This window comes from Natrix helvetica (assembly GCF_964273705.1).
Source record: "Natrix helvetica genome assembly, chromosome: 1".
Classification (NCBI taxonomy): domain Eukaryota; kingdom Metazoa; phylum Chordata; class Lepidosauria; order Squamata; family Natricidae; genus Natrix; species Natrix helvetica.
In genome coordinates this window covers 168,397,616-168,410,201 of record NC_138548.1, presented here as the reverse complement: position 1 = coordinate 168,410,201, position 12,586 = coordinate 168,397,616, and the positions used below count along the sequence as shown (strand labels likewise).

General features: G+C 37.6%; 1 protein-coding gene across 4 annotated transcripts in view; it reads left to right on the top strand.

Annotated features, from left to right (window-relative positions):
- The window catches only part of CCDC141 (coiled-coil domain containing 141), a 144,514-nt gene that overhangs the window by 67,810 nt on the left and 64,118 nt on the right, over positions 1 to 12,586 (top strand). For all 4 annotated transcript variants that reach the window (XR_014173901.1, XM_081936510.1, XM_081936509.1 and 1 more), the window contains one exon: positions 2,720 to 2,914. Coding sequence is in view for 3 of the 4 variants with exons in the window: in XM_081936510.1 (XP_081792636.1) it covers positions 2,720 to 2,914 (195 nt within the window). In the remaining variant the exon portion in view is untranslated. The remainder of the gene's footprint in view (positions 1 to 2,719; positions 2,915 to 12,586) is intronic.

Below are 12,586 nucleotides of genomic sequence, written 5' to 3'. Positions count from 1 at the left end.
TTTGCATATTCACCCACTAGGATAAAAATTTTGGGTGTCTGTGTACACACGTACACAAAGGCACACCTTAATAGAAATCTAAATAAATAAATTATACTTAAACTAGTCCTGGTACTTTTCCTCGTTGCTTTTTATAGCCTCAGATGCTTCTCTAGTTGTTATTAAGTTCATTCATAATCTAGCTTTCATTCTCTGTCAGTCTTGGCAAATTTTATTTTTTTTAAAGGATTGTCTATTTTTCCCAAGAAAATATCATGTCCTATATACAAGTTAGAGTAATACATAAAAACTTTTGTATAGCCACATTGTCTATTTATATAATATGTCCATCTTAAAGTTTCAGAATCATTTTCATTTTCTCTCTCTCTTCTTAAATTCTTAATTGATATGCTAACCATTTCCCTGGTTTGTTGGCAGATTTAAAATTCTTTTGTTTACCATAGTTCACCTTTATTTCTAGTTCTCTTATTGTTCACATAGATAGCTGTTGCTATAAAAGTTTAATTTGATGTGAAATGCTTATCCTTTCTGGCAATTTCTTTAATTCTTCTTCTTTTCTTTTTATCTCATCCAAAATAGCGTGCATTTTTCTCTTGAGTCTTCTTTTTAAGTTCAGTATTGTTGGATAAAACGATCCCTAATGAAATCTTTACCTGAATCCCAATCTATTCTTAAATCAGGACTTTTACATGAGTTGTTTTCAAGGACTTCTATTAATTCCTTTTTATTTCAGTCCTACTGTTATATAATCAGCAAAAGAGATGATAGAAAAGAAGCATTACTAAATAATGATGATGATGATGATGATGATGATGATGATGATGATGTAATAATTATTATAATGGCATAGGCATTAAATGCCTAACATATGTCCCATTCCTGTGAAGAATAATTGCTGTAACTTTCAGCATTATTTCTTTTATTTATTTACAGCATTACGTAGTTTACTTATGTACTCTATTCTATAAAACAAGGCCAGACTATGGGAAATACTTCATACATCATACCCAGGGGTGGGTTCTGTGCATGCGCAGAACTGAAAAACAAGATGGCGGTGTCTACAGGGACACCCTGAGAGCCAGTTCGGGGGTGTGGCAGGCCTGGGTTGCTGCCGATTCCAGAGACCCAGGCCGACAAACCACTACCAGTTTGGCTGAACTGGTCCAAACCAGTAGGAACCCACCACTGACCACATCATGTGTAAATGTTTACCTGTTCCCAAGCAATATATTAACAAAAGCAAGGGATGAATGCCTGTTTTGAAATCAAAAGTCATCTTAATCTTTGACTGGCATACAAAAAGCCACACTCAAAATATATACCAAGCCAAAAAAGGGGGGAGAGGTCAGAGCAAAAAACCCGACTGAATGTAAATCAGATCAGTGCATACAAATTAAGTATATTCTCAATAATTTCTTTCTTTTGTCACCTTAAGAATTACAATTCAGTAGCCTTCTTAGCAAGGGCCTGAAGACAGCATGTAAGTGTTTCAGTAATGTTGATTGTATACCTGTGCTATAAGCCAGTAGCACAACTGACAATTCAGGCATTTCAGATATGTAGTTATAGTGTCTCCTCCTCAAAGCTAAATGTGGTAGCTTTGAGAAACCAAATATAACATTACATTTTCTTATTGACCTTAAGTACAGATCATTTAAAGAATTGTAGTATTTTAAAATTCAATGACTTTTGAATTTCTAAGAGAAACCAATAGCATTCTCCTTTTTTAAGTATGCAGATTAAATGTAATTTATTATTGATTGTGTATCATCAAGTAGGCGTTGACTCTTAACAATCAAATGTGTAAATTTTCTCTATGACAATTTGCCCCTTCTTTGGTCCTTCAAATCTTTCAACAGTGCACCCATCAACGCTGCACTTGAATCCATCTACCTTTGTACAGGTAGTCCTTGTCTTTTGTCTACTACTCACATAAGAGTCTTCTCTATTTTTTTCTAGCATGTGAAGTTAAAGATATTACACAGTAGTTTTCACACTCTGCTTAGTCTCCCTTTTTGGGGGATTGGAATGTAGATTGATCTCTTCTAATCTTTTGGCCAACTTTGCTTATTACACTACTATGAACATTCCATTGGTTCCTGGTAATGAGTTCAGTGCTATCTTATACATCTTCCAGTTATAAGTATGGAATATCTTCTAAGGAATCTTTAATGTTGACATCTCTAATGCAAAATATTCAATATACACACACCTGTCACACTGAAGCATCGCAGTGGGACACGAGGAGAAATCAGAAATAACAATTTCTATGCAGAAGTAATACATGCATTACTAAGGGGGGGACCGGGAGGCAAGCTGATTTGCTTTTACAAATAGTGCAAAAACAGCAATATAAAGTAGATTGTTAATAAATAATTTAGCATTGGCAGATAGATTTTTCCAGAGTGAATAAAGACTTCTCAGTTTTGAAATTCATTGTCCTGAGATATCTAACTACCCCTTTCCCTGACAACCATTACATATGGAAGGAATATTTATTGTTGTTAGATTATTATCACCTTAAATATTTCACTTTTATTCTTTTCAAGCTGATTTCTGTGCATTTTCTTGTGACTATTTATGTTATCTTTTGATGCATGGGATGCTTTCTCTTAGTGCGGATATTATTCTTATCTATGATTACTTTGTTGTGAATCAAGTAACTTGAATCTAAATCACCATTGACAGATAATTAACTGAGTCACACTTCTCTTCCCAGGAATGGAATTCTGCTATGCAAGGATTAAAATCAGAAGCACTCAGAATTCTGCTTTCAGAGGAGTATGCAGAAAAAGAGCATCTAAAGCTTTCGAATAAAAAAATGAACTTACTGGAACAAGAAGTAAATCGCTGTTTTGAAGAACGGAAAGCATTGTTACAAGAAGCCAATGACTTCTTCAATGCAGCAAGGAAGGTTAGTCAAAACTTAAAATTCCTGACAGAAACCCACTGTAAAGCCAAACAAAAAAGGGCTTACGCTCCCTTAGATTTGCAGCTCTATTGATAAACAGATGAAGTGGGTAGGGCAGCATCTGCAAACCAACCTGAAGATTTTGTCTCACTTTCTGGCAGCAATGCTTCTTTTGGTGTCTTCCTCAATTTTATTAAGAGCCCTTCCACACTGCTATGGTTTATACACACAATTCCTTAAAAACAGTTTGAAATCAACCTTTGGAAAATACCCAAAATATCTTGAATCAGTCAGTGCACTTTCTCCTGATGAGTGCTTTCTCCTGCTTTCTCAGAGACTGCAAAAAATAACAGTAGCGCCCAATTCCAATTCCTATTTTTAAATTTCTGTTTGTGTACATTTTCCCAGTGGGGATTACTAAGAAAACTGAAAGTGGATTCTCAGCTGGGAGTGCAGAAGGTAGGTTTATCCAAGCAGATGGTCTGATAGAGTTATCACCTAGGAAAAAAAAACAGACTATCCCAAAGCTCTCTAGACCACCAGTGCAGTAGAAGTGAAATAGCTTACTGGGTAAGTAGAGTTCCATCACTGTTCAACAGACTTTATTCAGCTCAATAAAGGTGATGGGGTGGAACTACCGAAGAATGGTCTAACTTTAAATGATAGAGATATGCAGAGAGAGACAAAGCAAGGAATGCTGTTGCTTTACTGTCAATCATATTGGGAAAACCAGGAGAGGGGCATTGGAGTTGCGTGGTAATTGGTTGATAATTGAAGTTGCCATCTTCCAAACCACTTGGAAGAAGCCATGAATGATGATCCCAGGGAGCTTTGTAAAACATTATGTACCTCACAAAACAGTGGCAAGTCAGATGAAAACAATTAATGATAGGTAATTCCAATCTCTTATTATTTCTACACAAACATGGTTAGATGTGTTGGGTCTGTGTGAAATGGAAGGTATACCATGCAAGATTTTATGTAAGCAAGTATGGAAGTGCATTCATGGAAACAGAACATGTAGGGTAGGCAGAACGGTGAGCTATTGATAGAGCTCTAGTTTAGATGTTTTATAGTAAGACTCCTGGAACTCCTGGTAGAAACAAAATATGTTCTTATCTACCTAAAATAATTTTGACAAAATGAAAAAAAAAATGTGGCTGGTCCACTTCTGGAGCTCAAGGAAAATCATACCACTCAAAACTCTTATTTTATGCATGCACCTCCTGCACAAGGTTCTAAAAAGTGGCCTAAAATTCCAAAAGGGTAGAAAATTATTTCTGGTGAATTTCAATATTAAATGTTTACATTTAAAGCTGTACTTTTGGAGTGTTTTCTCCCTTTTGTAGTTTTTTAACTTCACCAAAATAATCTAGAAATCGAAATGGAGTAGGGAACTGTATAAGGAAGAAGGCTTTTTTTCAACAGAGTTAGTCCACATACAGCTGTGTCTACAAGATTTGATTTTCTATGTCAGGAGTGTCAAACTCACATCATCATGGTGGTGTCACGTGATGTATCAGGACTTCCCCCGCTTCACTAAACCAAGTGTGGGCGTGGCCAGCGTGTGACGCATCTGGCCTGTGGGCCGGGAGTTTGACAGCCCTGTTCTATGTGAATCTCAGCGTTAATGCTGTAGTTATTTTAATGTTTAAATTCTGCTTCCATTTCAGAGAGAGTTACTCAATGCTATTTTTCTTTATATTTTCTTGTAAAATATATAAAATGTATATATAAATATATAAAATGTAAAAAAAATAGAGGGAACTTCTCTCTCATTACTTTACTGTTTATATTTAATTTATATTTTTAGCATCAGAATAGGTAGTTAGCCATTCCTTAAAATTGTTTTTTATATTAAAAAACATGTTCCGAGAGCCTCATTAGAATTATAAAATGTTCTAAAACCATTAGATCTTTTCAAAGATTATGTGGTGAAGAGCCCAAATTAGTTTTTATTTGTTTGTTCTGTGCTACTCAGCTATGATTGGTGCGCTAAAAGCTTATAATTAATACCCTTAAAAATGTCAATGTATTAGGGATATACAGGAGATATTTATGGTAGCCTCTTTTGGTTCTGGCAGCTGTACTTTCCAGATGGTAAGGACAAAAAGAGATGGAATAGATTCAAGGACAATTCCAAGAAAGAAAAACGATTTCTCTTATAAGAACTTCTGATGCCATATAGTTGGTGCTGTAAGTCCAGATTTTGATGCTCCAATATTAGAAGGAGTGATTGAAGAAAAGGGATGGCGATATGCAGATGAATTATGGAGCTAACTGATGATTAAGATGTCAAGCCACAAAAGCAGCTCATGTTTAATATGCCCTTTCCAGAAGCCCAAAGGATCAAACAGATGGAAGGGTCTCATCTTCCACTCACCAGTAAGAATTTGTAATAATTGGGATTTCCTTGGGAATTTTAGTTCCATTAGGCTCATCTGCTGGTTCACTGTAAACAAAGAAGACAATGGGAACTGGATTCTTTGTGAAGATCTTAATGACTATATTAGTTTTATGACATAAGATATTCCCTAAATCAGAAGTGGAAGTCCTGATGCTAGCTCTGGCACAGCCAACATGGTCAATAAGTGATGTATGTTGAAAGTTGTAGTTAAATATCATTTCGAAGTCCAAAGTTTAACTACGTTACTCTAAACCAGTGGTAGTCAACCTTTTTCTACCTACCGCCCACTAATGGATCTTTCTTGATGGAAAAATTTCCTTACCGCCCACCAGTTTTTGCGCAAGTGCGGAATATTTTTTAGAAAGGAGGGTGTTTTTAAAAAAAAGAAATGTACATACATTTATCTTTTTATTTCTACTTTATGCATGTTTATAATGTTTTTAACTTTATAAAGTTTAATTAGAAAATAATAAAGTAAATTGAAATTAGCTTTACTAGTGATTAATGAGATCTTTGAGGCTGATGCTGCGAGACTAAATATTTGATATCTGGTTCGATTTTCGTAAGGAACAAACGAAGGTCTCTTCTTTTGGTGCTTTTCCTTTTTATCTCCTTTTTTAATCTTCCTTAGGGCTATGTACAAAAGTAAGGCTGAGCTAGTTAGCCCACTTATTATTATTAGCCAACAACAATTCTCTCCTGCCTTTTCTTTCTCCTATTTTGCAACTGCTCTGCTCCGCTTCTGCTTGTCCCTGCTATCAGTTTCTACTCGACTTCTCCTCTTCCTCCTTGCCCCACAACCCCACTCCCTTCTAGCACTGATGATGTTACCTAGTTTGGTAATGAAATGTCTGTAAGAAAACCACCAAGCTCAGAAAGCAGCAAGGATCCCCTATCCCCCACCTCCTCTTTCTCCCTTTCATTCTCCTTTTTGTCTTTTCTGCTCCTCCCCCCCCCCTTCTAGCACTTCACCAGCTCAGGCGTGACCGGAGAAGTTTCTCTTCTCAGAAATGTCTTCTCGGGCTGCGTCCGTGTGATCTGAGCAACCACGTGATTCACCTCACTCACTGTTTCCCTGGCGATGGGACGGCACTTGTCTGCACTCCACCAGCTCAGGCGCGACCGGAGAAGTTTCCTCAGTGAAGCTCCTGAAAGGGACACAGGCTCAGCCTGCCAGGCTGCCACTGCTCCACTGAAGACATTTCTGAGAAGAGAAACTTATCCGGTCGTGCCTGAACTGGTGGAGCGAAGGCAAACGCCGTCCGGTGAAAGGGGCGGGGCAGGAACTTACTTCCGGGTTCATTGACCAATGGGATCATGCGATCCATTGCGATCTGGCAGAAACCCACCACTGACTCCTCCCCTTCCTCTTCCCACGTGTTTGCTTGTGCACGCGCTTGCGCTTGCCTGCCCACTCGCACAAAAGGAGGTTTTAACTTCCGAAATCCCCACCGCCCACCTGGAATCCCAAAACGCCCACTAGTGGGCGGTAGGGACCAGGCTGACGACCCATGCTCTAAACTGAAAAGACGAAAGCTTAAAGTAGTGGATAGCATAGCTATGGGAGGTGCTATGTTCTTTCTTAGGGATTCTAGACTAAGTTGCAATTTAAAACTATTTATTACATAACAGTTTTAGTCATAGCACTCACATACTGTTAAGTTCTGGGCGATGAATGAGGGCAAGGCCAGAGTGATTTCTAACAGCTCTTTATTCAATACTGCCTGTGAGGCAACTGAAACTCCCTGGCTGACACAGCTCCTTTTATAGGAAAATGATCAGCCGAACAACCGATCAGGAGAGATAGTTTTCCCGCTCCAACAGAGGACCAGAATGAGAACTTCAACTGACAACTATACACTATATACAATACATAACACATACTCTTTCAGGCTTTTCTCCCAAGTCCTTCCGATTTCTGTTTACTACAAGTCATTACATTGTTCCCTTTGTAAATAGAAACAATGACAAACCATTCTTCTAATGTTTGAAAATATTTCAATATCAAAGAAAAAATAGACTTACAAATATCTCTCTCTCTCTCTCTCTCTCTCTCTCTCTCTCTCTCTCTCTCTCTCTCTCTCTCTCTCTCTCTCTTCATATGCACACACGCACACACACACACACACACACACACACACAGCCCTCACCCAAAACTACTTCATGAATTCTAGAAGGTGTTTTAATAAATCTGCCATCCCCTGTGTGAAGGTCACTTCAGAGCTTCCAGCTTTCCCACTAAGCTACTGTCTCTGCTCCAGCATTCTCTGGTGAAGGAGTTTCTGTACTGTGAGATGCAGCAGTTGTGCAGTCTGAAGTAGAAGGGATTGCCACACCGCTGCAGTTCAGATGAGATGGAACCTTTCTAAGATGCTTGACATTTTAATTAAAACGCTACCATAATTCAAAGAAAGACTCAGAAATGCTCCAGAAGATAAGGTCACATATACTTTTTATATATCGACTCAAGTTTATCACCAGCCAAATTGTTAGCAATGAGTACCAAGTCCCTACTTTCAAACCATCATTTAACTAAACATGTGACATCAGCTTAACGTTTCTTTTGGACCCATTATTTTTGATGATGTCCTGCAACAGCTGAATCATCCACTTTCACTTGAGACAGACCAAGATGATTGGTATAAATGTGCCAAGAAAGAAGCAATTTAACAGGTGTCTGCTTTGAAGCCCTTGTGGGGTAGGATGATATGCAGTTAAAACCTTAGCAAATTCCTTTTTCCAGTTCCTCTCCCTTCACACTTTGTGACCTGAAATTTCTCTTGCTCTTTGGAAGCACAGATATGCTTAATGTCACATAGGAAAAATGTTAAAGCCAAGCAACCCCAAATCTTGTTCATGATCCATAACTGCTTCATAAGGAGATACAAAATGAACAAAAATATACTGTGGTGCACAGAGAATGGCAACAGCTGAAATAAGTGTCAAACAAAGCTGCCTCGGGGTAAGAATAGCAATAGCACTTAGACTTATATACCGCTTTACAGTGCTTTACAGCCCTCTGTAAGCGGTCTACAGAGTCAGCATATTTTCCCCAACAATTTGCATCCTCATTTTACCCATCTCAGAAGGATGGAAGGCTGAGTCAATCTTGAACCTGGTGAGATTTGAACTGCCAAATTACAGGCAGCCTCCCGTCAACAAAAGTAGCCTGCAATACTGCAATTTCACCACTGTGCCACTGTGGTTCATAATGAAAGAGTAATAATCAATGATGTTGCTTGCTGTATGGAGTCAACAATATCTGTGCTGAGTTTGTCCAAGGAGAAGATGGTAGGAAATAGTGGCTGATTATCATTTTAAGGTTGAGTTTGCATTTAAGCAGTACAATTCTCGATAAAGCACTCCATGTCTGAATCGATATTTGGCTATTAAAATCTGCCATGCAGGATCTGTTTTCTAGTACATCTTGGGGTATCTCATGAACTAAGTAATTTGGCACTTTAGATTCAGGTATAACAGACTAAGAGGACTACTGTATGTATAGGAAACTCAGAAACAACCTGTTTAAATGGTTGATTGAAGCCATATCTTGGATTGTGTAATAGTGTATATCAAGATCTTTTGAGCAAAGCAACATGGAGTTCTTTTAACAAGAGTGCCTCAGATTCCAGCATAAATAAATCAATGGCCCAATAAACATACTTTTCCAGCAAAGAATTTGATCGTAAACAAATAATGAAAAGGCAAAAATAATGAGGCACATTTTCCCCTCCAAAAATGTTTTGAACAACTTAATTGTAAGTTTACAATATCCAAAGGAGATGTTGTTGTAAGGTGGCAAAATCCTGTTTTTATTTATTGTATCCATGCAATTTCTCTACCTTAATTCTCATGTACTCTAGGCACTTTTATGTGGCTGAAGTATGTGGAGAACTAGATGGTGAACTGTTAACCATTTAAATGAATGTCTCCACAGATGAACATTAAAGTCATTTACAGCAGGGTTCCCCAATCCCTGGGCCACGGTCCACTACCAGGGGCCATTCACTTGCCTGCTGCTCATGCAGAACCATCCCTTCTCTCCCCTCTCCCGCCAGTCCACAAAGCTGGAAAGGTTGAGGAACTCTGAGTTACAGACATCACAAACTCCATTACATAACAATCTTAGACATAACTCTCCCACATTTGGTCTTCTTCCATACTTCTCTCTTAAGTCCTTCCTCTTCCTCTGTGTGTGTGTGTGTGTGTGTGTGTATACCACATATAGATATATAAATACATACATATATACATACACACAGACAAGAGGTGAGTTGCCAATTTTTTTTACTACCGGTTCAGGTGATCCTAGCTGAACTGGAAGCAACTCACCTTTGACACACACACAGAGGAGTCTTTACACACACACACACACACACACACACACACACACACACAGAGATATACATGCACACTGTTTATTATTTTGCCACGTGTTAAAAACATTGATTATCAAAGCAATCTCATTGTGTGGCTAGAATTTGAATAGCTTAATTATGAGAAAGAGTTCATGTTTTGTTTTGTTTAGAATTACATTAGCAGATACAGATAATGAATAATCCCTGCTGTGATTTTGGAAAATTAATTAATCTTCAGGTCTTTTTTTTTTTTTACAATGCTCTGAGATAACTAATTTAAATTATCCAATTCAGTTTTTCTTCCTTTATGTTAACAACCAATGCATTCAATTAACAGTAGGAATGAAAATTTATTCAATATAGTTGTCTCTTCCACTTCACTCAAAGAAGAGGTTATTTTGAGTAAGACTGAAAATATTACCTCTTATTGAGGAGGCGAGTGCTAGAATTTCCAGATATTCTGAATTCAATTCTGAGCATCCCTTAGCATTGACCATGTTAATTAGGTGATTATTCTCCAGTACTCTGAAATAGTGATAGAAAAATTGACAATTGCTAAAAAGATCTTAAAATTAGCTATAAGTATATTATTTTTATAATTTATCTAGAAAATTTTGATCTCAGCAGTGAGCTTTCTGTTCATAAGACAGATCTACTGTTTCTACTTCAAGATCATAGCATTTTCAAAAATTCCAGTATATCTCTTATCAGCATAATATGGAACAGAAAATATTCAGATTGGCAATAATAAAGGGTTTTTAACATCTATCCATCTATTGCTCACCTGGCAATGTGTGATGGGTGTTTTACTTTTGAGTAGGAAAAGTATTGGAGCAAATCCAATAGAATGGATTGTTTTCATTCAAGTAGTCATGAAGTTTGGAATCAACACACTATAGAAAGAGAAATCCAGTCTGGTTCCAAGCTGGGAGAAGGTCACTGGAAATAAAATGGAGTCTGGCTACAAGGAAAGAAGGTCTCTGTCTATTTCCAGAAACTTCAATGACAGCAGCATGTTTCTGGGGTGACTGACAAAATAACTGAGTGTGTGGATGGATTTTTATAGGGTTCTGGAGTTTGTTGATTGAGATGCTCCAGGGAGTTGTGCAATGTAGTGAGCTATTCTAATAAAGGTAAAGGTTCCCCTCACACATATGTGCTAGTCATTCCCGACTCTAGGGTGTTCATCTCTGTTTCAAAGCCAAAGCACCAGCACTGTCTGAAGATGTCTCCGTGGTCATTTGGTTGGCATAACTAAATGCTGATGGCGTACAGAACGCTGTTACCTTCCCACCAAAGTGGTCCCTATTTTTCTGCTTGTATTTTTACATGCTTTTGAACAGCTAGGTTGGGGGAAGCTGGGATAAGTAACCGGAGCTCACTCCGTTACGTGGTGCTAGGATTCGAACTGCCAAACTGCCAACCTTTCTGATCGACAAGCTCAGTGTCTTAGTCCCTGTGCTATTCTAATAGTGGTGGGTAAATCCTATTATGTCCTAAAGGTCATGTCCTCTCCTTAGAATTGGGATGGGGGAATGTAAATTCTTAATCCCATCAGCTCCTGTCTTCTGTGGAAACTTGTGACTGAAGGCATTTTGTTTATGAATAGATTGGCCCAGTCTTTCTGAACGGATACAAAATCTCCATTCCAAACCACCTGTTTCTTCTGCTTGAGGCTGTTTTCCTATGACAGGAAAACTGGGTCTGCTTTCTGTCTTTGTTAAGATTTTTCTCCATTTCCCCTTTGGGGAAATATAATATTCTGCCTCTTTTAATATCCCCCAAAATATTTCATTCTCTGGTGGGTGGGGGTTAGGGTTAGGTTCCACAACATCATAGGGCATCAGTAGGTACTTATTATGACAACTTTAGAATTTATTTGAAAAGGCTAATAAAATGATACCATTATACACTTTTTTGAGATAGCTGACTGGCCATTCTGTGGGAAAAAGATGTAGGGAGAAGTTTGAGTGAAATATAGAGTTTACCTGTGTATTGGATATAATATCATTTGGAACTGTATTTTTCTGACTTGAAAGCAAATCCTTAGAGATGTTATAAAAATCTATAGCATAAAATTGATAGATTGTTTTTTCTTTTTTTATTGTAAAAATTTTGTTGGTTTTTTACAAATGTTTTAGGGGAAAAGGTAAATAGGTGTAGAAAAATTTTGACAGCTACATCATGCAGGAGGTAGAAATCCCCCCGAATCTCACAACTTTAACCAAAAAGAAAAGAAAAAACATCAAAATTTGAATAAACATTGGCAGCTTTTTGTTTTTACATTCAATCATCAATATATTCAATCATCTTTTGTATCACTTCCGAGAGTTACATTATAACAACAATTGCAAAAATGTTTCAACTCATTTTTGTGATCTGAATCTTCTAAGTGTTGCATCCTCCCCCCGTCTGCTGGCAGAGCCGCAGCCCCTCCCTCCTTCACATCTTGTGTACTGTCCCCTGTTTGATCTAGGAGGGCACTATTTTTTTTAATAAAGGCCTCCACCTCCGCAACTGTGTTAATTCTAATTCTACTGCCCTCCCAGAAAATTAGCATTCCTTCTGGCAACAACCATTTAAACCAAATTCCATTGTTATATAATTTCTTTGCTAAAGAGGAGTATTTCTTCCTCTTATCTCTTACTTTCTTTGGAATCTGTTTAAGAATGGTTATTTCTTTGTCTTTATATTTTAGTGGTCCCACCCTTTGAGCTCCTAAGACCTCATCTCTTGTGGTCTTTCTAAGAAATTTAACATGTACTTCCCTTGGCATGTTGTGTGTTCTAGAGTATGCTGAATTAATCCTATAGATCAAATCAATATCCCACCATAGTTGTTGTTTGTCTCTTTTAATATATTCTGCTAAAATTGTGGTCATAATCTCCTTGAGATCTTCATTCTCTGTTT